Source organism: Podarcis erhardii, assembly GCF_964252035.2.
Source record: "Podarcis erhardii genome assembly, chromosome: 11".
Lineage (NCBI taxonomy): Eukaryota > Metazoa > Chordata > Lepidosauria > Squamata > Lacertidae > Podarcis > Podarcis erhardii.
Genome location: NC_138501.1, coordinates 4,186,553 through 4,213,157, shown reverse-complemented (window position 1 = coordinate 4,213,157; position 26,605 = coordinate 4,186,553). Strand labels below are relative to the sequence as shown.

The following is a 26,605-nucleotide window of genomic DNA, read 5'->3' as shown; positions in this document are numbered from 1 at the left end:
GGCTGCAGCCTGCAGGGCTCTTCTTTTGCAAAGCTGACGGAGAGTCTCTTTGGCCCAGCTAGCGCTCCAGTTTGCAAACCCAGAAAATATGATCCCCAGGCGCGCCACGGCCGAAGAAAGCCCAGCCCGCGACCGGCCCCGAGCAGCGCCTCCGGATCGGGGGCAGGGGCGGGGCCGCCGCCGGAGGCGGGGCTTGGGCTGCGCGGGCGATAGCGTCTGGCGCAGAAAGCGACCCGCGCAAAGCCCGTCCGCCTTGGCGCCTTCCCTGCGGCGGCAGCTGCGCGCGCTCCGTGGCCCGAGAGCCGGAGCAGGACTCGGCGTGTCCCTGGCAGGCGAGACTCTTCCTCGGCATGGGCGGGCAGTGCTGCTGCTTATCCTCGGAGGAGAAAGCGAACAGGATGCTGAGCTTGGAGATTGAGCGCCGGCTGCGCCAGGACAAGCGAGACTCGCGCAAGGAGCTCAAGCTGCTGCTGCTGGGTGAGTTTTGGGGCGAGGAAAGCCTCCCGCGCTCTCCAGCCAGGATGCTCACCGAGAGCTCTCCGCTTGTAGGATATTCCGGCTTTGCTTTTCCATAACTTGAGCCCGCGAGAACAGCTCGGCCCAACCCGTCTTGCGACAGGTGAAACGATGCTCGAGGCTCTGGGTGTGTGCAGGCTGCATTTTCAGTACCGTTGGCACATTTGCAGTGTTTTTTATAACCACTTTAGTGATTTAAAAAAATCTGGACTGCAATTCATAAACCTACTTATTATTCATTTAAGATGTTACCTTTAATGTGCATGCATGGTGTTTTGCATTCTTGCTTGGGTACTTTGTAAATTAGACCATCCTTGCTCTAAGCTTAGACAGAGACTGAAGTTCCTTCCAAGGGATCTCCCTCATTTTTTTGCAGGGAGGTGAGATGACATTGGCTGTTAATTGAGCATCCACTCTGATTTGTTTGTGGCAAGGTTTGGCAATGTCAAGCATCAAACATCATCCCACACTTTCCAGTGTGTTTTCCCATCACTTTCTGCATTGCAAAAACATTCTATCTCTTTTGGAAGCAGGTTAGCTCTGCAGGACCTCCAAATCAACTTTAATTGCACAGCCTGAATTTGCTGATATATGATTGAAGTTCAGCTGAAAACGATGACTGTCTGGAAGTGAACTTAGTATACTAAGAGGAAGATACTTGTTCAAGGCCACTTAGAACTGTTTCTAGCATTACATCTCCTACCTCTTTTGTTTTTAATGCAGATACAGAGAGTGGAATGCAGGAAGCTGCCTCACTAATTGTCTGGGGACAAGCAACAGTCCATCCCCTGGACTCTATCTGGAATGGCTAAGTAATTCCATAATCTTCAGGGTGGGCCTTGAAGGCCAATTAACTCAGGTTTGAAAGTGAGCTTTAAAAAGTGGGTTAAAGGAATAGGGGCAGAATTTGTGTGCACTAGTTGTGTAGCTGTATGATTTATTCACCACTCTGTTGCCATTAGATTTCCAGTATGGTTGGACAGGCACTTTCCAGTGATGCCACTAAGGCTGGGTTCTTATATTGCCTCTGTGGTGTGGGAGCTGCAGGCCTTCTATCTGACGCGGTGAATAGATGTTATGTGGACTCAATGGAGTTTCAAATCCCCACTGAGGTGACATTGGACTAGTTACTATCTTTCAGCCTAATCTACCTCCCAGGATTGTTATGCAAAGAACACTGGGGGTAATTAATCTTTAGCCTAAAGAAGGCTAAGGCTAAATCCAATATTAGTTCTACTACTACATCCATTCAAATGAATAAACATGGATACCTTAGGTCCATTAATTTCAGTTACTCAGAGGAGAACAAAGTTGAATTCATCCCCAAGGGTAGACTTGATAGTAGTCCTCAAATATCTGAAACTATTTCATACAGAAGATGGAGTAGACGTTTCTCTGTTGCTCAAGATGGCTGGACTAGAACCAATGAGTGCTGGTTGCAGGAAAGCAGATTTCGACTAGATGTAAGGAGAACCTTCCAAAGTCTGTTTGAACAGACTGCCTAGGGAGCCTGGATAGCTCAGTTGGTTAGACCATGGTGCTGATAACACCAAGGTTGCAGGTTCGATCCCTGTTTGGACCAGCTGCATATTCCTGCATTTCAGGGGGTTGGACTAGATGATCCTCAGGGTCCCTTCCAACTCTACAAGTCTATGATTCTATGAGGTCTCCTTCACTGGAGGCATTTAAGCAGAGTATGGACAGCTGTCTGCCAGGGAAACTGTAATTGCAGCTTGTATTGTGGATCATGCACTGAACAGCAGATTGGGCTAGATAATGATGATCATTTTATTATTTGTACCCCTGCCATTTGACTGGGTTGCCCCAGCCACTCTGGGACATTAAAAACTCCCCTATACAGGGCTGTATAGCCACCAAGATCCCTTCCAGCTCTTTAATTTTATAATAATTATTATTATTTTAACAATTAGCATTGACCTTGCAGGTCCTATACTGCACCATGCAAGGTTTGCAAGGTTAATGGGAAAACCCAGGAACAAGCATAAAGAGCAGTGAAGTGTGGTGGAGGGTTTCAACACAGAAAAAATGGAACTTTAGTTAAGCATTCAGAAGCACTGTAATATATGACTTCCTTTGGACAATAACACTACAGGTGGCTAGCGCCAGAGTACTAGACACTGGTGGCAAGAACTGAAGAAAAGAGGAGGCGCCATTTGCTGCTGAGGTAAAGCCTTGATGATGGTGACTGGTACAGAGAGACATAGGGAGGTAGTCAACATCATTCTAAATTGTCAGTGCAAGCATTTCTGCTTGCCAAATGGACTGATCCCCTCCCCCCTGTTGTAGGTGTTCTCCCATCCCTCCAGAGCGGTTTGGGAGGAGGTGGGGAAGCCCTGTTGCACTAGGGGGAGCCCTTGTGCTGGCTTCTGCTAACTCACACAGGAGTGCGTGAGCTTATGAGATCTCAGCCTGCAAAACAAAGTTGCGGAATAAACAACGAAGTTTCTGGGTGTTCAGAATGATTGTGTCTAAATTAAAGGTAAAGGGACCCCTGACCGTTAGGTCCAGTTGCGGATGACCCTGGGGTTGCTGCACTCATCTTGCTTTATTGGCCGAAGGAGCCGGTGTACAGTTTCCGGGTCATGTGGCCAGCATGACTAAGCCGCTTCTGGAGAACCAGAACAGCACACAGAAACACTGTTTACCTTCCCGCCGGAGTGGTACCTATTTATCTACTTGCACTTTGATGTGCTTTTGAACTGCTAGGTTGGCAGGAGCAGGGACTGAGCAACGGGAGCTCACCCCATCGTGGGGATTTGAACTGCCAACCTTCTGATCAGAAAGCCCTTGGCTCTGTGGTTTAGACCACAGCCCCACCCGCATCCCTCGTGTGTAAATTAGGGAGCGCTAAATAAGGGATTGTTGACACTCATGCAGCTGCTGCCTCTGCTCTATACCTTGACCAAGTCAAGCAGTGGTCACCTTTGCTCCTGACCTCTCAATTACAATTTATCTGGAACCTCAGTAGGTGCAACTGAGGTCAGTGACATTCCTCCATTCCTCCTCTGCTCAGGTCGTCCTTTCTATCCTATAATTCTCAGGAAATTCCAAAGGAACAACAGTCCTCTTCTTTCAGTTAGTCGCCTGAATAAACAAGTTTCAAGGTCCCACCATTTTCTTCCTCAGTCTAGAAAGGGAAATACTTTTTTCGGGGGACTTCCGGGTTAGCGCCAACGTCTAATGGCGAATTCCCTCCGAGCTCCGGAGGGAATCGGCTCTGCAGGGATCGGGTTCTGCCACGCCGGCGACGTGGGGACCCTTAGAAACCACAGGCGCAGAAGCCTGTGGACTTGGTGACTCGGCGGGCACCATTTGCGCCCCCTGACCTGCGAAGGAGCCTTTTTAAAGGCTTCGGAACGGGGGACGGGAGCGGCGCGGTGCTGAGAGTCCTCTGCTTCCCCTGCTGAGTGAAGCCGCATGCCATGGACGGAGAGCGCTGACTTTTTCCTGAGAACATTCGGACCAAAAAGCAACAACCCGTGAGTAATATAGAAATTGGACTTAAAAAGGAAATTTTTTCTTTGAATTTGGAACGACCGGGGAAGATACAAAAAGGAAGTCCGTCTTCCCCTCTTGTAGACAACTTAAAGCAAGGACTAAATAACTAAGGTCGAGAGAATATCTCTCATTGTAATGGAACAAAGTCATTAATTTCACGATTGAACAGTATAAGTAATTTTGCTGGAGGATAAGAGTGGATTTTGAGAGCTGCGCAACCTCCTGGGACCCGGGAGTGATCAGCGAGAGAGCCTGTTGGAAAGATACAGAAGACTTTGACAGCTGTCAAAAGTAGCTGTCAAAGTTGGGGAATACAAAGTAACATTGTTTTTGCTGCCTTTGCTAGTTGGATTTGTTACATGTTGGTTATAAATCGTTGAAAAATAAGTTATTTTGTTTTTGGGACTGGAATTAGAAGGATAGTAAATATCCATAATCCCTCTAGAGGGGGTTTTGGGACACTGCAAGAATGGCTGGAAGTGGAAAAATACTCACTGAGTTGAACAAGACTTTTTATCTCTTGGGAAAGCTTCAAGAACAAAGTAATATTTTGGCTACAGGGGTCATGGGACTGAATGAAACAGTAAATAACTTTACTGAAAATGGAAGGGACTTGACTCAAGTCTTTGTCTTTGAACCAAAAGCCCCTGTAGCAGAATTAAAAGACTTTGCAGCTGAGCAGGAAAAGAAACTTGACAAACTTGAGAAAGTGGAACAAGTGGAAGAGAAATATGAGGATCTGGAGGGAAAGGAAGGAGGAGTTAAAATTTTGCAGAAGGCTAAGGAAGGCCAGAGGCCTGGCAGGAAGGCCACAAAGGAAAATAAGAACTGGGTGATGAAGATTTGGCTTGAATTGGAGAAGGAAGAATGGAGAGACCTATCTAGAAGGAGACCTGAAGACTTGTGGAATACAAATTTGATTAAGATGGATGTTCGAGAGTTTGGGACATTTTAATTTATCAATTCTTCTAAACATGGAGGCCTGGCCAGAAGAAATATGGAGTTTTTTGGGATTGTGCTCCTCCGAGACTTGGGCTTTAATATGAAGGACTATCCAAAGAACCGGCAAAGAGGAACTGAGAGAGACTTAAAAGCCTCTGATGTGAGATCGCCAGGCTGATAGCACATGGACTGATGGATATTGGTTTGGGGATCGAAACCGGGAAAGGGAGGGTGGGGTTTGATCAATCCAAAGGTTGTATAAATACTTTTTTTATATATATTTCTTATTTTGTATTTTTGGTTTGGTATTAATATAAAATTGGGAAATTCGTGGAAGGGAATCTGGGTCGACCTTGGAAAAAGGGTTTAAGTAGAAGGACTGATATAACAATGAAATAAGGTAAAAAACTTAAGAACTTGTTGAAATAATATTTGGAACTGGAATACAAGAAGGGGAGGCGAGAGGAAGTCGTGGGAAATAAGGTATAAGAAAATAAGGACTGAAAGTATACTTGTTTTGTGTGTTTTCTTTGTCTTTTTGTGTATTTCTCTTATTTGAAACTTCAATAAATATTATATTAAAAAAAAAAAAGGAAATACTTTTTTCTCCAAATGTGACCACCGACAGTCAGGCAGCACCTGCCCTTTAGCAGCATCACTAGAGACCCTGCTTCGCCTCTGCTCACAGGTACTGAACTCCTCTCCCCTCCAGGGCAGCATTTTTCTTTAAGCCAATATCCTTCCTCTTAATAATAAATTGTATCTCGACATCTCTTTAAGTTCATGTTCTCAGAGCCTTTTTTGTGGGGAGGGGATAAGCTCTAATTTCCCAATGACATCCATCAAAACAAAAAGGCTCCCCCTCTTCATTCCTTTCAGTCCACATGCAGCCTCAAATCTTCTTTTAAATATCAAAGTTACATTGTGAATCAAACAATCCTCACTTGTATATCTTCAAACTTTATACTGTTTCGAGAGAGGGTTGCCAAATCATAGACCTAAGGACTTCCATAATATAGCAGAGAGCCCCCTCTCCTCCATCCACTGCCAACACAAGTAGAATTTTCTCCTGATTTCAAACTTCAGTTCCACGCAGCTGGATAATCCACAGTTGTTGTCCACATAATGTCCACATCTCCTCTGGTGCACGCCTTTACTTAATGGCAATTGACTCCCAATTATTAGGAGAACCTCCACTCTTGATGGCGATGGGGGGCGGGGTTTGCATCAGGGCGAAGTACTTAGCACCCAGTGCCTCTGTCTGCCTCTAGTCAGCCTGGGAGATTTCAGAAAACAATTTAGCCCCATTCATTCTCTTCTCCTTCATCTGTGCCTCTCTCCAGTGTTGAGAGAGCCATTGCACAGGACCACATCTGGAAGTCTGTATGGACCAGCCTTGACTCGTCACACAAACGTGTGGAGCTCGGCAAGCTTACAGAAGCTACAATCTTAAATGATTCTTTTGGGAAGATACTTGATGAACTTACTGTGCCATATATTTTTTCAGGCACCTTTTCCTGTAAGTTTACTGGGAACTATACAGTCAAGCTTGATTCACTTAAGCTTAATAAGAGAGCTCTTTTTGTTGTTGCCCCAAATGAATGCGAATTTCATTAGCCAATTTTCATATGCTTTGGAAAAAGGTGGTTGAGATAGAAATTAAATTTCCAAATACATGTGGCTTGAGCCAAGTTCAGTTAATTAAGGATAACTCTGTGGACATACATGGAAACAACATTGTCAAAGAAAATATAATTGTTAACAGCAGAATCCTTTGCCCACTTACTTGGCAGTAAGTCCCCTTGTGACTGTCTTCCATGCAGAGAGTCAGGATGGCTGGCTACAATACTGAAAATGCTTGCTGGGAAACAGGGCTGTGCAAAGCTGGTAGACCCAGGCCAGATAGGAAATGTAGGCCTCATTTAAATAATCTTTACCAAAGGGTTTCCTTTTGCCTTTACCAGGGGGATTTGAATAAGTCCCCTCAAATTTGTAGGCCCATGCCAATTGGCTCTCCCTGGTCCCCACTCCAGTCTCACCTGCTGGGAAACATATAGAATCATAGAATCATAGAGTTGGAAGAGACCACAAGGGCCATCAAGTCCAACCCCCTGCCAAGCAGGAAACACCATCAGAGCACTCCTGACATGTGGTTGTCAAGCCTCTGCTTAAAGACCTCCAAAGGAGACTCCACCACACTCCTTGGCATTGAATGCACTGGAATTTGCTTCAAAGACTATGTTTGTTTGTTTCAGGCATTTATATGCCACTTAATCATTAGCATTTCTAAGTGGCTTAAGTTTGGGCCTTAACTTTGCACACATCATCATCATCATCATCATCATCATCATCAGCAGCAGCAGCAGCTTTGTATCAGTCAGGTACTGAAGGGTGACCCTAGAGTCAGTGCTGAATGGAGTATACATGTAAAGATGCTTTGTCAACGGGCAGAGGAAGGGGGGTGCAGTGGAGGCGGGGCACCCCAGGTGTCACCACTGAGGAGGGTGACAAAATGCCAGGCAGCACTCACCGCAGGGCCTGCAGCGCACCCGAGTCACATGTCTCTCCTGGGAGTGATACAGTGGCTTGGGTGCCCGCAAGCTCCGCACTGCCCCAAATGGTCTGCCCGCTGCCTCCCCCTCAGCTGTAGGGTGGCTGAGTGGGAGGAGGCAGGCAGACTCCTCGGAGGCCCCGCAGAGCCTCCTGCCCTGGCTGGCCCTGCCCCTGGGCGCAGGGCATGCACGCCGCCCCAGGAGCCCAATCAGCTTGCTCCATCGCTTTTTGTCAATGGGACTCGCTAACTTTTTAATAACGCATTGCTTTGTCCTTTTCATTTCTCTCTCTCTCAATTTAAGACTCTTCATGCAGTCATTTCCTAGTTCTTTAATGTGGTTGCACAATGTATACAATCAGCAGAAATGACAGAACAGTGGGTTTTGGCAAGGCGGTAATAAAACATTACTAAAAGTTTTAGATGTTTCTTAAGCAATTGGTTTTAAATAATTGTTTAGGATTCAAAGCCATAGTACCCACAGTTCAATGTATGCAAAAATGTCCTAGTAAAGTTAGTTGAGGATGTGTACTTTGATTGCTATACTTTGATTGGGTTGTGCTCTTCTAATATGTGTCTGAGCTCTCAATCTATTTTGCTAGGCAGATTAAGAGGACTGGTAGGCCACATTCAGCTAAGGACCAGAGATTTCCCACTCCTGTCTGCTAGTGGCTCTCCACGTTTTGGAGAGGAGTTTTTCCTACCTTAATAGGAGATGCCAGGGGTTGAATCTGGGACCTTCTACGTGCAAAGCACATGCTCTGCTGCTGTGCCATGCCGCTTGCCAGTTGAATCATAGAATTGTAGAGTTGGAAGGGACTCTGAGGTTCATCTTGCCCAAGCCCCTGCAAGGCAGGAATATGCAGTTGCCCCATGCAGGGATCGAACCTGCAACCTTGGTGTTATCAGCACCATGCTCTAACCAACTGAGCTATTGGTGGAGGCTAAAAAGTTGAACTATCACTCACCCGGCCTGCCCTAAAAGGATGAGACAACTGCCCCTGCCTTCCCCAATATGTGTCCTTAGCATCTGATACTCATTTTCTATCCCTGAACATGAACTTGCTTGGACAGTGCAATATCCAAGGAGGGAATTCATGGAAGATAAGAGCATCTTCTGTTTAGTATTATATAAAAAGGTGCCTGACATATACTAAAACATACTACTACTACTACTTTTAAAGAACGAAAACTAGTAAATGCAAGAGGACAAACAAATAGCCAAGAATAGCTACTGTATTCCAAACAAGGAACGATGTATTCTGTATGTAAACAAAAAAGCACGGCCCATATCTACATCCTTTGGAAAACAGACTGCAGGTTACTAACCATCTGCTATACGAGTTTTATGCAAATGAAGTAGATGGTTTTTGGTGAATATTCATTTTAAAGAAATAAAATAGTTTTACACTGGAGTCCTTTTCCAGCAGGGCGACGAGTTCTTCCCATCATTTTACTTCATTCATTTCAAAGCAGACTGGGGCCCACATATCAAGAAGAGTCCTGTTAGATCAGGCCAATGGTCCTTCAAGTCCAGCATTCTGCTTTCACAGCGGCCGGCTAGGTGCTGATGGGAAGCCCACAAACAGGACCCAAGGGCAACAAACATTCTCTCATCCTGCAGTTTCCAGCAACTTCTATTCTTATGACTCTGTAGACCAGGAGTGGGGAGCCCTCTCCAGCACCCGGGGCAGGACGCCGAGGGGCGGGGCAAACTGCCCGGTGGCGCATGTGCAACATCTGTACAGAGTGCACATGTGCGGCATCCCATACAGAGTGTGCATGTGCGGTGACCATATGGGCTGCCGCGCGTGCACACTCCGTGCTGGCTGCTGCTCATGCATGGCATTCGTATGGACTGCCACTCGCATGTGGCGTCCGTACGGGCTGCCGCTTGAGCGGCATCCTGTATGGACTGCGCATGTGCGGCATCCCGTACAGACTGCATGGTGGCTGTGCAAGCGGTACCCATACTGGCTCCGTGCGCCCTCGGCTGCTCTACAGCTGGGGGAAGGCAGGGGCCATCTTGTCACCCCACCCCCCAGAGTGGCACCCAGGGTGGCCAGCCCCCTGTGCCCCCACTTCATATGCCCCTGCCTGGTCCTGAAATGAAGGTGGTCCACCAGGCCTTTCCATACGCCCTGCAAGACTCTTCTCTCCCCCCTTCTGTGACTGGCCAGTGAAGCAGGGTGTTGGGACATTGGGCTTGGCAAAACAAGCATACACTTGCTTCTTCCCCTGCCCCATATTGGTCACAGAAGAATTGACTGTTTTCACTCAGCTGGTATGGAAGTAGATGAGGCTGGCAAAACTGTGCACTGTCCCTGCTTCATGAGCCTGACTAATTTCAATTCAAGTACCTTCTGAGTCAGCTCCATCTTTGTTGGGGTAAATGATGATAGTGGGCACAGCTGGAGTTGCCGTAAGTGGCCTTCTCTCAGACCTGTACATAAGAAAAGGAAGAGAAGAGACACTATTTTGTTACCAGGTAAGTAGTGTGGAAGAGAAAGTGAATCGGGAGTGCTTATCTTTCTCTCTTTTTATTACTAGCACTGAATGTATTTTTGTGTTTATTGAGTTGGGTGGGACAGGCCAGCTGCAGAGCAATACTGAAAGGATGGGAGGAGAAGTTGAACTACCCGGTGCATGGCAGAGAGAGAGGTGAAATACCTCTTGAATTGAGCTGCAGGGAGCGGTAGCCTAAATACTTGTTTTGGGGGTGGAAGTTTGTGAGTGGGCTGTGTATATGGTTTTGGCCCTGCCTACATTTGGGTGACGCTGTGGGTTAAACCACAGAGCCTCGGACTTGCCGATCAGAAGGTCGGTGGTTCAAATCCCTGTGACGGGGCGAGCTCCCATTGCTCGGTCCCTGCTCCTGCCAACCTATCAGTTCGAAAGCACGTCAAAGTGCAAGTAGATAAATAGGTACCGCTGTGGCGGGAAGGTAAATGGCGTTTCCGTGCTCTGCTCTGGTTCGCCAGAAGAGGCTTAGTCATGCTGGCCACATGACCCGGAAGCTGTACACTGGCTCCCTCGGCCAATAAAGCGAGATGAGCACCGCAACCCCAGAGTCGGCCACGACTGGACCTAATGGTCAGGGGTCCCTTTAACTTTACATTTGGCTTTACCCCTGCCAAGCATTGGTGTGCAGCTCATAGGTGTTGTATGAGGAATGCTGCCCCAGGCTCAAAAGGGATTTTGACTCCTGGTACAGACAGTAGTGAGCTAGACGGACCAGTGGTTTGACCTGGTACAACACAATTTCCCATGTACCCAAGTTGGGATTTCAAATGAATGCTTAGAGCCAGTATGACAGACGTCTAGATAGAAATGCAAAAGGCTGATATCAGCCAATGGAGGTCAACACTTCTGGTATCTGATGAAGTCAAAGAAAGCAAAAGCTCTAAAAAGTTCTGATGAGACTTCCTAAATCATGTAAGTGAAGCTGACTTGATAAGAGTCAGGTTTAATCTCTTTCTGGGAGCAGCTGCATCTTCCTGACTGAATCTTTTGGAATCTTATTTCTATTTCTCAGTACAATTATTTTGAAAATCAATGAAAGCAATAGCATTTATTTGTCATACAATCCATTGTCATTGTGTTTGCTTAAAAGTCTTTTATGACTAATACCATCAAGGTAATTTTCAAATCTTGAAAATTGTTGATAGTGATCTGAAGTGGTACAGCTAAAATACTCAGAAGTATAACTACAATCTCTGCTAAGACCAACTGATCTAGAAATATTTATTTATTTATTTATTTATTTATTTATTTATTTATTTATTTATTTTTTGCTGTGGCAGGGTTTGAATGTGCCAGGCATAAAATGAAAACATCTAATAGTTGTTTTTCACTTTGTGGCTTTTATGACTATTCTGTGAAAGCATGGAGACAATAGTTTCATATTTTGTGATATGTGGTTGAGAACATCTTCCTTGTTACTTTAAAGGGAGAATGATAGATTTATATTGTTATCACCCAGGTTGCATTCTCTAATCTTGATTTCCATAGGAACCAGGCATGGAACATGAAAGACTTTGTAAGAAGGTAGTAAACTCTCTGGTTGCAATCATTTAATTAAGTAAACTAAAGTTCTCTTATATCCTGTTTCTGCAAAGTGTTGATTGCCAATAGTGATTTAGGAAGTCTATGCTAAATAGTACATCCGTAAGGACATAAGTTTGCCTTTCAAATATCATGCTGTTGTATACCTGTCCTTGGTGACAGAGGGGAAGAATGGAATTTCCATTAACAAAAATGGCTATCCTGTTAGCTCTTTTGTTTTGCATAAATCTTGTTTAAAAGTCAAATGGTCAGTCCTTAACAGATTTAAGAGACTGAGAAAACATCAAAAATGTCAATGTGAGCAATTCATTTCATTTATGCTAGCTTCAATTGGGTGGGCAAGCAAAAGGCTGCAAAACATAATTTTAGGTGCTGCTGCTGAATATCAGTACAGTATAACTTAAAAAAACTACATGGGCAAAACTAGATGGAGGCATGCTGACTTTGACTCAGCCTCTTCACGGCTCAGCCATACATTCCAATAATTATTTTGCTTAACAACAGCAATAAACACTTAAAAGTAATGACACTTGGGGGGGGGCAAACATCTGGTATGGGTTTGGGTGCATATCTAGAATAAAAATTCGAATATGTTTGTTCATGTGTGAGACATTCTTAGGTCAGAACTAAAAGGAAGGGCCCTAGAGCAGTGGTAGAAGATGTGCTTTGCCAGTGAAAGATCCCGGGTTCAGTCCTTGGCATCCTTTGGGGGGGTTTGGATTGCAGGAGAATTACATAGTGTAATTCTTTGCCATTAGCCTATATAATGTGCTAGTGGTGGTAAGAATGACTAAACATGCATAAGTATGTGCCTTAGTACATATTATATTTTTTATAGTTAGAGCCACAACAGGATATATATTTTAAAATACAGTATGATCACATTTTACATGTATTTGACTTACACAATTTCAACCATATGCAGTTGAAATTCTGCACATTAAATGCAGCAAGGAACAAGGAGCAAAAAGCTTTAAAGCTTTTTTTAGCTCCAGGTCTGCTTGGGTGAAAAAACCCATTTAAGATCTCTGCCTTTTTTGGCAGGGGTAAAGGTAAAGGTAAAGGGACCCCTGACCATTAGGTCCAGTCATGACCGACTCTGGGGTTGCGGCGCTCATCTCGCATTGTTGGCCGAGGGAGCCGGCATACAGCTTCCGGGTCATGTGGCCAGCATGACTAAGCCACTTCTGGTGAACCAGAGCAGCGCACGGAAACGCCGTTTACCTTCCCGCCGGAGTAGTACCTATTTATCTACTTGCACTTTGACGTACTTTCGAACTGCTAGGTTGGCAGGAGCTGGGACCGAGCAACTGGAGCTCACCCCGTCACAGGGATTCGAACTGCCAACCTTTCAATCGGCAAGCCCTAGGCTCAGTGGTTTAGACCACAGCGCCACCCGCGTCCCCTTGGCAGGGGTGGGCAGCACCAAAGGGGTAGTTTGAGTATATGCATTTTTTAGTAAACGTGGATTCCTTGGAACCGAACCCCAGTGTAAGATGCACTTATTCTCTAATCCTATACACGGGTAAGGGTGTGAATGCCATCAACAAGACTGCAGTTCACAAGGAGCTATAGGAGAAAAGCTTCCACTGGATTGCAGTTGGAGAGTAAACCAAGCTCACAGCTCTAACTATACCTCATTTTTCTTTAGGCAAATAATGTCCCCTGGATGAACATGATACACATGTAAATTCTGTACACCTAGCTCTGTTTAGTCAGCCCAGGAGATGAATAAAATATTATCTTACCTGTATGAAAACACTATGAAAATGGTTTTCAAAGAACTAATAGGATACATACTAGTGCCAAAATAGCAAGTGTATGGGAAACCAAATGAAGGAGTACGGGTCGCTTAGCTTTGCAAATGTGCTAGCAGTTTTACTGCTGCACTTTACTTCTGTGAGTTATGCCTTTCCCCTTTTGCTCCTGCTCAGGGTTTTCTGACTCCCCCCACCAAATTCTCATGGGATTGGTACTTTACTCAACTATACCTGTTAATTGATTGGATTAGTCATGCTGGCCACATGACCCGGAAGCTGTACATCAGCTCCCTTGGCCAATAAAGCGAGATAAGCGCCGCAACCCCAGAGTCAGTCACGACTGGACCTAATGGTCAGGGGTCCTTAAACATTGGATCTACTGGGTGGCACTGTGGTCTAAACCACAGAGCCTAGGACTTGCCGATCAGTGGTCCCTTTACCTTTACCTTACATTGCCCCAAAAGTAGAGCTGCTCTATCAACAGCTACCCTCATGCCATCTCCTGCAACATTGTGGTAGATGTTTTATGCATCCTTAAGATGCTGGTTCTGGAAAGTGGCATGGAAAGTAGAGTCTGCTGAACTGCTTAAGTTCAGAACTAATATATTTGTTAATTAAATATATATCCTGTCTTTCCCTCTAAAGGAGTCCAGGGTTGTAAAAAGCAAATGATAAAGCAATAAAAACATGCTTGAAATGCCTTAAGAACAATTCAAATACAGATGCATTCTGGGGGAAATCTCTTCTTAAAAGGCTTGTTGGAAGATGGAGACCTTCAGCAGGCATCAAAAAGATAGCAGAGACGGTGCCTGTCTAATACAGTGGTACCTCGGGTTACAGACGCTTCAGGTTACCGACGCTTCAGGTTACAGACTCCGCTAACCCAGATATATTACCTCGGGTTAAGAACTTTGCTTCAGGATGAGAACAGAAATCGCACGCCGGTGGCGTAGCGGCAGTGGGAGGCCCCATTAGCTAAAGTGGTGCTTCAGGTTAAGAACAGTTTCAGGTTCCGGAACGAATTAAGTTCTTAACCCGAGGTACCATTGTATTTAATGGGGAGGATTCCAAAGGTTGGGTGCCACAACGCTGAATACCTGTTTCATATATTGTACAAAACAGACCTCCTGATAAGATGGTAACTACAGGAGGCCCTCACCTGCAGAGCACAGTGTATATGGGTGAGATGATATTTTAGGTATTCTGGTCCCAAGTAGGAAAAGATTTATGCATGAAAACCAGGACCTTGAACTTAGCTTGGTAGCTAATTGGCAGCCAGTGCAATTATTGTGATTTTGGCTTAAGTGAGCCCAATTTATACATGGGTAGAATGATTTTTTAAAAGCACTCCCTATTCAAGTGTTTCAATGTTTTCCATGCAGAATTTTGGGTGGTATATTGTTCTCAAACAAGGGGCTTTATATGATGATCAGGATTAACTCACATACTCTTTGAAAGAAGGAGTGTTTTGATAGCCTCTCATAATGGTTTCAGCTCATCAAGGTTACCTGATACTTTTTCTTTCAAAAGTTAGCTATTGCAAGAGAGTAAATATTATCGCCACACCTGTAACAACTTTTCTCACTATAGCCATTTTGTTTTTGTAAGCAGAAAAATAAATGTAACCAATGCTTTTTCTGAGATATAAAAAAAAACCATTCAGGGATGAAGAGGGAGCTATAACATGTTTCCTTGGTAACAAAAAACGCAGTTGATTTTTCAGCTTCACTAAGGATGAATATAGCAGTTGATACAATCTCTCTCTGTGTGTGTGTGTGTATTTTTGAATACCTATATTTCACGTAATTTTCTTTATCTGTTTGTGACTAATATTTTTACATGAGGGTTTTTCTTTTCAGGGGCGTGGAAGGAAGCCAGTAAATGTTGGTTTCAAATATTATGACCTTTATTAGTTTTTTTTAGTGGTTGTGCATGTGAACTACCTTGATGACTTTTGTAGCTGAGAAGTGTGGTACAGATGCAATAAACAGTGTGAACAACTGCGAATTGTCATATGCTTTCCAGACAAGGGCCCAGTCATTCCAACATTTCAGGTTCTTCAGAAGCACAGCTGCTATCTCTGTTGTGTAGTTAAATCTGCCCAAACATATTCACTAAGCAGTGATCAACACATGGTGTGTCAAGTTAATGCTGCAGAATATACCCAAATGGGTATGCGCTAATGCGGTTATGCTAACACCATTGTGACATTCCAGCAACTGTGGAATAACGGTGCATGGTTTTATGTTCTAGGCTAGGTAATCTCTCAATTCCCGCAGAACATGTACAGTCAAAAATATAGGTCCTGTGGTTTGTTTTTAAAACCCTTTCTTTCTTTGATGGAGGGGAGAAATCCATCTGTACAGCTTCCATGTAGCAGTTGGAGAGCCAGTGTGGTGTAGTGGTTAAGAGCGATAGACTCGTAATCTAGGGAACCGGGTTCGCGTCTCCGCTCCTCCACCTGCAGCTGCTGGGTGACCTTGGGCCAGTCACACTTCTCTGAAGTCTCTCAGCCCCACTCACCTCACAGAGTGTTTGTTGTGGGGGAGGAAGGGAAAGGAGAATGTTAGCCGCTTTGAGGCTCCTGAAGGGGAGTGAAAGGCGGGATATCAAATCTAAACTCTTCTTCTTCTCTTCTTCTTCAGTGAAGCCCTGCAGATGTGAACACTGGCAGACTGTGGAGAGCCCTACTTCCCTGTTCCTAATTGGCTCTCTGAAAGGAGTTCTCACAGAATAATGTGTGCACTTTTTTCACATAGACTGCTCAGGGAGGAAGCTGTGAACTCTTATCAGGCTCACTTAGAAATTAATAGTAATAAAAAGCTAAGAAAGGTAAAGGATGCTGGGAATTGTAGCTCCATAAGGGACAAGCCACAGTTCCTGGAACGCTTTACAGAAAGTAATGTGCTGTAAATGCAGGAGTTCCCTCCTCCAGCTGGGACTCGGGAGCAGCGGCCGGTTTCACATCGCTGGTGAAACCACCATCCCACTCTGCCCTTGTACAACGGAGAGGGAGAAACAAGCTGTGTCGTTGAGGTGCTGATACAGCTTGTTCCTCCCTCTTCATCTTTAAACTGCTCGGCTGAGGAGTGTGCAGCTGCCTTTGCCTCAGCCGAGCAGTTAAAGGAGCCCCTAGCCCAGCACTGGCTCCCACAAGCTGGCGGCAGGGTGGGGGCTCTGTGAAACTGCTCAGCTGAGGAGGGGGGGTTGCTGCTCTCTGCAGTGAGCAGTCAAAGGAGCCCTGATGCTCCGCCCACTTATGTGTGAGTAGTGAGAGCACCGGGGCTGTCTCAGCTGGGGGGGAACCTCCCCTCCCCCCAACTGAGCGGTGCAAACTAGCTGCATTGTCGCAGCCTGCGAGCCTGGATGAAACCGCCTCAGCTCTCAAGTGAGAGCTGGGGTAGTTTCACCCGGTGTCTTGTGGGCAGAGGCCGATGCATCTTGTTTTTTCAACATCACGGTATATCGCCAAACAGTGATGTTTGGCTGGCGATACACCATGATGTGAAAAGCTGATAGCGCCCAGCCCTTCTGTTCATTAAAAGGCAGCAAAACAGTACTGCATCAAAATGTGCAGTGAAGCAGTACCTTGCTTCATTGTAGATGATGAACCCCAATCAATGGAAAAGCAAAGGGCCTTTATTGTTGCTTTTGGAGATAATCTTGCCTGCTTGATGTTAGAGGAAAATGGTGGGGCTTCAAAGCCTGCATGGAGCCACCACTCTTAGGATTTACATTGCATATGCCAGTGGTATTCAACCAGTGTGCTTTGGTGCCCTGAGGTGCCTTGAATGATGGTCAGGGGTGTCGTGAGCAGCACTGGGCTCTCCCTCTTCCCTTCTCCTCTGATGCCCTTTCACATCTCTGCCTCCCAAAGGTTTGCATGGCTATTTGTTGCAGCGGCCCTGGCTACAAGCTCTGCAGGCGAATGATGTCTCTGGGGCTGGCCACGGGGTGCTGGTTGCCAGGAGCAGAGGCAACCTTGGTGTAAGCAAGCAAGGGGGTGAGGGAGCCCAGCCAGCCAGCCAGTAAACCAGCCCTGGCTGTGAGAATGGATGGCCCCTAGTGGGAGGCCGGGCAGGCAGGCCTTTCTTGTGCCTGCTGTGTGCAATGCCTGTGTGGGAGCCGAGTGCCCGGTGCCAAAAGGGAGCCTTTCCGCCATGCAGGTCCAGCGACGCCTGCTGCCTCCACTGCAGCCTCCCAAGGTGAGTAAGGTGCTGGCCTCACATTCACCTTTGGCCAGTTTCCATTGGGCTACTAAGGCTGGAGGCTCCTCAGTGTGGAGTGGGGGGTTGGCTCACAAGGGGAGAGGAGCCTGAGGGAACACTCCACAAGGAAAAGGGATGAGGGGCTGCTGGCTCTGCAGGCAAGGGGTGACATGACTGGGCTTCTGAGGCTTGAAGGGCATTTCTCCACCCCAGAAAGAATGTAGTTGGTCAAGGAAGCCATGGGCTCAAGAAGGCTGAAAACCTCTGCCATATACAGATTGTGAATTCTGCTTGAGGTCATGGTATGGGGGAGCAAAGCCTTTCTTTCAGATTGTGTGTTTTATTAGAAAAGCAGAATGATTGAGGGATAATTTGCACTGGTGCCTAAAGGAACTGCAGTAGGAAACTGTTTTTGTAAGTAATCATCTTTAGGGCAACCTGTAGTGAAAGTTCTGGGACGGGCCAAATGTGGTAAGCTGTCTTGGCTCAGTGCTAGAGCACAGCAGCTGCATGCAAAAGGTTTCAGGTTGAATCCCTAGTACTGTATGTAGGACTGGGAAAGACTTCTATCTGAAACCCCAGAGAGGCACGACAAGTCCGTATAGATGATTCTGGGCTAGATGGACCAATAGTATCAGGCAGCGTTCTATATTCCTATTAGAATTGGCACACCCAGGAAAGTGCGAGTTCTCTGTACTTGGCATATTTGTTAAGATAACTGCAGGTTGGTGCAATGATGAGACTGCCTCTAGCAAAGTTTTATCACTTTGGTCAGATCACAGTAACACACTTTCTTAAAACTATTACATGAACACAGCATATATAAAAGCTTTGTTCTTTTTCCACATGAGTTCAAGTGCCAAAATGAGCTCAGGGCTGTAATCAGTTATCACTGAAATCTAGCTCTCTGTGAGGTGGTAAACTTGAATTTGGGATGTGTTTTGTTTTAGTTTGCAGGTGGTGGTTCACATAATTCTGTTCACTTGAAAGTGAGATGCAGAGAAGGGTTGTAGCTTTGTCTTGTCCATGGTATTCTATAGTTTTTATATAGAGCAAAAATAATGAGATATGTTACCTGCAGCCCAGTCTAAAATGCTACTGCCAGACACATTTTGCTACCTCAGCAAGCGCTGGCCTTCAGCTTCAAGGAGCCTCTCTGATGCTTCTGAGCAATGGAACAGTAAGTCCCATTAGAAGCTGAATTGGTCAAATTTCTGGATTAACAAGGAAAAACTTGCTAAGCAGTCTTAAGGGAAGATGAGAAAGAGGAGAATTAAATTATATATATTTTAAAACACTTTGTAAGGTAAGCATATAACTAAGTATAGTGAATCTTTTAAAGTTTGTTCAACAACAGATTTCTAGATGACATTTCACTTTATTATTGAATTTTGAAACAGTTTATAGACCACATAGAGATGCATGTTTCTGCAGATATAAAACATATATCATAGCTGCCAACCTTCCCTTTTTTGGCTGGAAATCCCCTTATTCCAGCACCGCTTCCCGCTGCTATCCCGGATTGTTCGATATCCCTTAGACCAGTGTTTCCCAACCTTGGGCCTCCAGCTGTTTTTGAACTACAATTCCCATCATCCCTGACCACTGGTCTTGATAGCTAGGGATGATGGGAGTTGTAGTCAAAAAACAGCTGGAGGCCCAAGGTTGGGAAACACTGCCTTAGACTGTCCCTGGGACAGGTGAGGCTTCTGATCCCTTATTTTCAAATCTGATAGTTGACAGCTATGGCATATATGAATCTTTTACTTTTCAGTATTTCTTGGCTCCCTCGGCCGGTAAAGCGAGATGGGCGCTGTAGCCCCAGAGTAGTTCACGACTGGACTTAATGGTCAGGGCCCGGGTTCTTTTTACCTTTTTACTTCTCCATTAAGGTATTTTATGACCTCTAGTGGTGGCATGTGGGAAATGCTAAATAGTTTGATTAATATGCCAGTAGTGATACTGACAAGCGTCTTTTATTTTTCCTTCAAAAATTTATGCAATAACATGACTGCCAGAGTGAGAGCGGGCATTTCTGGCATTTCCCCTTCTTTCTTTTAAAAATAAATGTTATTAATTTAGATTTTCATGATAGCCTACAAAAGAGAACAATAAAACAACAACAACAAAAAAAAACAAATATAAAACAGATTAAAAACATCAGAAACAAAAGCAGTTATTGTAGCAACAGTAAAAATACAAAAAGCAGTACATATAAAATCAGTTAAATTAATTATTCAGATGTAAGGGTGGAGCTGCATGTTTAAACGAGGGGTGATCTAGCAGAGACATCAATGGTGAAGGCCTAGGAGCCAGTCCTGAGTTCCAATTTTGCCACTCCATCAATGCTACTTTTTAGAAATGGGTTGCCCACCTTTTCTTGTTCCATGTGAGGCATGAGCATGAGCTGATGGTCTTGTGTGGGCACTTTCTATCTGTACCCATTTCTGGTTCTTTGACAGACACACTTCCAATTAATTGGGGGCAGATGAAACACTGGTGTCCTCTGGCTGCATTACTCTTGAACATCTAATTTGTCGTTTATAATTTTTTCTGCCCTCAACTGGTCGTCTACTTTCTTAGAGGACTCTTGTGGAAAGAACGAAGTCTACTGTTTGTAGAACCATAGGCACTATACTAAAAAAATGTCATTATTATAATAATGAGAACTACAATGAGATTTATAGGACTTTTGGGAGCTTTGTTGATTGAATAAAAGATGCATTGGTGCATTACGGTTCCATGAAGTTGCCTTGTCCCAAGTGAGATCATTGGTCCACCCAGGTCAGCTCTGTCTGCACTGATCCCAGGCAAATGTCTTTTCCAGCCAGAGAATGAAGCTGGGCTAGTCTGACTCCAGAGCAGGTGTTCTGCCATTGAGCTATGACTCTTCCCCCTTGCCTTAAGGCAATGAAGAGGTATAATGATTTTATTTATTGTACTTCTGAGTCACCCCATAATAGAGTTTTTTGGGGGGACATGCAGTTCAAAGAAATAAAAACAGTTATAAAACATAATCAAACAAATCAGTCAAGTATAACAATTCCAGAACAGTGCCAAAATCAATAAAAACCATGGGGCAAAACACAAGAATCATAACCACAGTGACTGAGATAATTAATATAAGTACAGTCATACCTCGGGATAAATACACTTCAGGATAAGTATTTTCATATTGCACTCTGTGGCGACTCAGAAGTAACGGAGCGTGTTACTTCCGGGTTTCGCCGCTCGCGCATGCACAGACGGTCAAAATGATGTCACGCGCATGCACAGAAGCGGCGAATTGCGACACGCCCGCACGCACAAACAGTCACGTCTTACGTTCTATTCAGGATGCAAACGGGGCTCCGGAACGGATCCCGTTCGCATTCCAAGGTACCACTGTACCACTGTTTAAAAAGTATCATAAAAAACTGGTAGGATGCCTGGTGCTTAGAAGATAAGCCTCTCTAGGGAGAGTGTTCCATAGATGCTGTGGGGCAGGGGGCTGCTGAAATGGCTTTCTACCTTGGTTCCACCCAGGGGTGGAGGAAGGGGGATGCGATGGGGGTGGGCTGCCCTGAGTGTCACCACTGGAGGGGATGACAAAATGCCGGGTGGCACTCACCACGGGGCCTGCAGTGCGCCCAAGCCACACAACTCTCCTGGGAGTCCTTGGGCGCCCGCAGGCTTTGCGCTGCCCAAACGGTCTGCCCACTGCCTCAACCTCAGCCTCAGCTGTAGGGCGGCTGAGTGGGAGAAGGCAGGCAGACTCCTCGGAGGCCCTGCGGAGCGTCCTGCCCCGGTTCGCTCCACCCCCACAGGCAGCTGACTCCTCCCCTGGGTGCAGGGCACACACACTGCCCCAGGCACCTGATCGGCTTACTCCGCCACTGCGTCCACCCTCCACTTCAGAATAAGGGGGCTCTTAGAGAGTGGGACCACCACTTCATGTTGTTTTTCAGGGCAGGAACGATGACATCAGCTGCTGGAACACCAAGGTAATTGGCAAGCTTTCTATGCATTGGCAAGTAAATGAGGTGATATTAAGGCCTTCAAGTTTGGTTTTTGACAGATGAGTATAGAATAAATCAGAAAATAATAACAAAGCAAAGGTTGAATACTACATTCCTTTCTTTGAGGAGGTTCCTACTTTATACTAGCTTTAAATTGTGGTAATTCTTTGGGAAGAATATTTGCATTTCTAAATAAGAGCTTAACATTTCAGCTGGCTGAAGATCTGTTAAGTTAAACTAGTGTCTTGCAAGTTGAAATGATGCAGTCAGAAGTAAGCACAGTTGGATTCAGTGGAGCTTGATCCCAGGAAGCAATGCATATGATTGCACTCATGCCGATCCAAGTAAATTAGGCATTAACACTGTGTACTACCACTCTTTGGTGCCCATGCATAATAATGTATTAGTAAAGCTGCCGAAGAATGGATGCTTTTGAATTATGGTGCTGGAGGAGACTCTTGAGAGTCCCATGAACTGCAAGAAGATCAAACCTCTCCATTCTGATGGAAATCAGCCCTGAGTGCTCACTCGAAGGACAGCCCTGAGTGCTCACTCGAAGGACAGATCGTGAAGCTGAGGCTCCAATACTTTGGCCACCTCATGAGAAGAGAAGACTCCCTGGAAAAGACCCTGATGTTGGGAAAGATGGAGGGCACAAGGAGAAGGGGACGACAGAGGATGAGATGGTTGGATAGTGTTCTCGAATCTACCAGCATGAGTTTGACCAAACTGCGGGAGGCAGTGGAAGACAGGAGTGCCTGGCGTGCTCTGGTCCAGGGGGTCACGAAGAGGCGGACACGACTAAACGACTAAAAAAAAAAGCTGCCTGAAGTTTGGTTTCTCATTGGGGAGGGATCTTCATTGAATCTGCAGGGATTTTCATTTCCATTTGCAGCACTCTATGCCATATTCCATACTGTTGGAGAGGATCTACTAATCCTCTTTTTTGGGGAGAGGGGGCTGCAGCAGGAGGGGGGTACTGGCAAAAACCACCTCCCTTTCTCTTATGTCAGGAGACATGTCTGTGAGGGGAGCAGCTGCACTCTTAGGAGCCTTCTCTGTAAGTGGAGCTTTCTCTAAATGGGCCTTTCCGAAGGAATCTTCTTCCTCAAGATGCACAGCAAGCAGGGCATAGGAATGTTTAGAGGGCTTTTAAAGACATGCTTGTTTCTCCAGGCTTTTGGGCGTCAATCAGGAAATTTTATTGGTATTGTGTTTAATCAAGGTTTATGGTGACATATATGCATATGAATATTTTATTATTTTGTTTAATATTGTCTATATGGGTGTTTTATGAACTACTTTTAGGGCTCACTTAATTTATTTACAAATATCACGCTTACACAGACCATTGTGTGCATAACTTGATTTTGATACATCAAGAGAATTTGTTGTTAATTTCTTTTCTGCTGCTGTGAAGCTGGTGCTCTCTGTGCTTTGATGTGTTTAATTTGAAAGATACGCTTTCTTCTTGTGCTTTCTTGCAGGTACAGGAGAAAGCGGAAAGAGTACATTTATTAAGCAGATGAGGATTATTCACGGATCAGGCTATACGGAAGAAGACCGGAAAGGCTTCACAAAATTGATTTATCAAAACATATTTTCCGCTATGCAAACTATGATCAGAGCTATGGATACTTTACAAATTCCATACTCATCTGAGCATAATAAGGTACAAAACTCTTCATTGGTGTCAGTAACACAGAAAATACAGCAGTTGAAATTCCCAAAATAACAGTTCATTGAATGTACTTTCCCACCTCTTATGCTCTTAGTTTTAAACCTTGGCCAGAGAATCTAGCACATGGCATCTCTTCTCTCCCCAGTCTTTTCCATAGTCTTTGTGCCCGCTAACACAATGCAAATATACATGTGACTTCAGGAAAGAAGTGTGTCTTTGGCATATGACAAAAAAGCAATACAATTAAGTTGCCACATGTCCGGGTTTTCCTGGACATGTCCTCTTTTGGGGGGTCAATATGGCAATTTTTTACCTTTTTCAGGAAATGTCCGGGGGGTTTTTAGGGGGTGGGTTGTTGAGGGGTGGAATGTGGCACTTCCTGTGCCCTGGAAGCAGAAGCATTGTGTGGAAGTGGCTGCTTTGGCTGCAGGAGAGAGTGCAGAGCAGTCACTGGAAGGAGGAAAGCCATTGGAGGAGAGCCATCGGGCAGCATAGGCTTGGGATGGCAGTGGCTGCCACGTGTAGAGCTCCTCCCAGCCCAGACCACCAACGCAGGAAGCTGGGCACACAGGCGGGCGAGTGCCAGAGCCTAGAAGGGCAGGGCAGGCAGAAGGGTGTGTGTGCCACTCTTGGCTGCCCCGAGTGGTGTGGTCCGTAGCTGGTGCCCACCCTGCATCCTCTGGGGTGTGGGCGGCTCTTCCAGTGGTGGCTGCCCATTGACATGTGGGGAGCTCCCAGGCTCATGTGGGTGGCAAGCACTCGGCTGGTGGGTGGGAGTGCTGAGCCATCGCCACATACCCCAGCCACTGCCAGCCTGAGCCGGGGAAAGAGGCACGCAGCGCTGGCAGCAATACTGGTGGAGGTGACAGAGGAGACTGAACATGGCAGTGCCCACTATTACTCTTTCTCTTTCTCTCCCCCCCCCACCTCAACTCGCCTACAAATGTGTTGTCTTTTTTGCTTTTTGAAATATGGCTCTCATAATTTCACATCTTTACTTGTAGCATATTTAGGGATATGTAATTCATTTATTACAGTTTAGTGGGATTTACTCCCAGGTAAGTGACTACACAATTGCAACCTAATCTGCATTAGGTTGACAGTAAGAGTTGTTTGACAGTGGAACAACCCTCTGGGGTTTGTGGGCTCTCCTTCCTTGAAGGTTTTTAAGCAGAGCTTGGATGGCCGTCTGCCATGGACGCTTTAGCTGAGATTCCTGCATTGCAGGGGGTTGGACTAGATGAACTCTACAATTCTATGTTGTTGAAACATACAAATTTACCAGAATACATCTGATAATACAAAGCACAGGGGAAATGTTGATCAATCTGAACAAATAATAGAAAGTGAATGAAAATTGCTGTGGTGGCAGTAATGCTCCCTGTGAGACACATTCCAGAATTCCACAACCCTTTCCAGATGGTGGATAATTTCACAATAAATATTAAAACATCCAGAAAAACATTTCAGTTAAAGTGGGCTCAAATTGCAACAAATGAAATGACACCAGTTATTTATTCAACAGCGTAATTGCATGTCCCTCCCCACACAATTCCAAATTCTGCATCTTGGCACTGAAACATAATATTTGTGCCAAAAGCAATGCCAATACATATCTGTGATTATTACTTACAAAGTGGTATGGTTGGAACGTAAAGTTAAGATGGATTCTCAAGTTAAGCTGATTTAGATATAGGTATGCAAATCAGCAGACTAGGATTTAAGGCAGAGGTGAGAATTTTGGGGTGGGGGTGGGGAGGGCAGGGGCTCATTCCCTCAGGGATAGTGTGTCTGGGGCCATGTGGTTATTGTAGGCAGGACCAGGAACATTCCTTTCCCATTTATCTCTTTCTGCCACAGCCATTTCGCTTCTGATCTTAAACTTCCTGTGAGATGAGCAGGTTCTTTTTTTCACCTGCCCCCGCCTCCCCTCCAATCCATGCCATGATTGTCTCCCTTCCCTCCTGTTTTTGAGCAAATGGTGGTTTGCTTTTGGCCTACAAATCAGAATTATATGCCAGAATTTATGAGGTCTTTCCTGAGACCTTTTTGCATGCAAACGTGAAGTGCTACCTGTGTTTATCCGCTAAGAGGCATCACACCTTGTGCCTGTTGAAAATGCAATGTGGCTCTCAAGCAAAGGGTGAATGCAATTAAATCACATTAAAGGCCCATCTAGGAATATGACTTGTGTCTTGTGTGCTTGGTTATTGTTTTTATAAAAAGAAGTCAGTGAGTGCTGTACGATAGTCAGGCACTGGAACTAAGAAGTTGGTTAAGGAATTAAATAATAATTTGCCATTGGGTGGTTTCACTTTGAAAACCGCTCAAATATACCAGTAATTGTCAAACTAGAACAAGTAAAGGGGCTTTGGATATTTTTATTTTTACAAATCCCACCATAAATAGCTTCCAAACATATTGGTGTGGTTCACATTGAATTCAATCAATTGTATGCAGGGCCAGATTTAGGTTTGATGAGGCCCTAAGCTACTGAAAGTAATGGGGCCCTTTATATGTCCAGCTGCTCTTTGTCAACAACAAATTGTTGCTGTTTTTTGTGTTGAATATATGCTATATGGTAATTTATGGACCTAATAGGTATCTAAAGCCGTTTGCACATAACAAAATATGTATTTTATCAAAGTAATTTTTGAACTTATATTTTGGAAATGTACATCCAGGTTTTTTTTCTCCTTTAAATTTTTTTGGGGCTCCCAAGAGAGTGGGGCCCTATGCTATAGCTTATTTAGCTTATACGTGAATCTGGCACTAATTGTATGGCTAAATAATAAAAGTGGAGTGACTTCTTCCAATGTTCACTTGATACAAACTAAAAACAAATCAAACAACTGACTTTGGAAAAAGGGACTGCTAAGACTTCTTTGATAATGAATAAATACTAAGTGCATCTGGTTTTAGATTGTTTTCTTTGAGAAACTAGAATCTTAAGTGGAGAATGTTCTGCCAGAAAATTTCAAGACAATTAGGCCAGCGCCCTCATGTATCCCTATTCATTAGAATGGAAGAGTGGATTACTTAGGGACTTAAGCATGTACAAAAGGAAGAAGCCCTGCATGTTCTTTTTTAAGGAAAAGAGTAAAGTGGAGGCATGTTCACATTTGTTTAAGTTTTTGTACAAAAAAAAAGAAATATGAATTAAATAATACTTTTATCACAGCAGACAAAATTCATGCTTGCATGTACAAAGCAGAAATATTGGGAAAATGGTGAAAAAGCAGGCAAGATCTTGGCCAATCGTTTAAAATGAAGGATAGGGCAATGAGTCCCAGTATTAAGTAATTTTATGAAGGTTTTCTTGGCTTACAAAAGTACATGCATTGTCTCTTTTTTTCATGTTGTGG

General features: G+C 44.9%; 1 protein-coding gene across 2 annotated transcripts in view; it reads left to right on the top strand.

The window, feature by feature from the left end:
- The first annotated feature begins 284 nt into the window (after positions 1-284).
- Positions 285-26,605, top strand: part of LOC309352512 (guanine nucleotide-binding protein subunit alpha-14) — a 38,628-nt gene continuing 12,307 nt past the window's right edge. Inside the window, exons 1-2 of one of the 2 annotated variants that reach the window (XM_081881067.1) lie at positions 285-477; positions 23,047-23,231. In XM_081881067.1, coding sequence (XP_081737193.1) covers positions 351-477; positions 23,047-23,231 — 312 coding nt within the window. In that variant the 5' untranslated portion in view covers positions 285-350. Of the gene's footprint in view, positions 478-21,468; positions 21,545-23,046; positions 23,232-26,605 lie in introns of those variants that run through there. The other variant, XM_081881068.1, reaches the window with a different exon arrangement.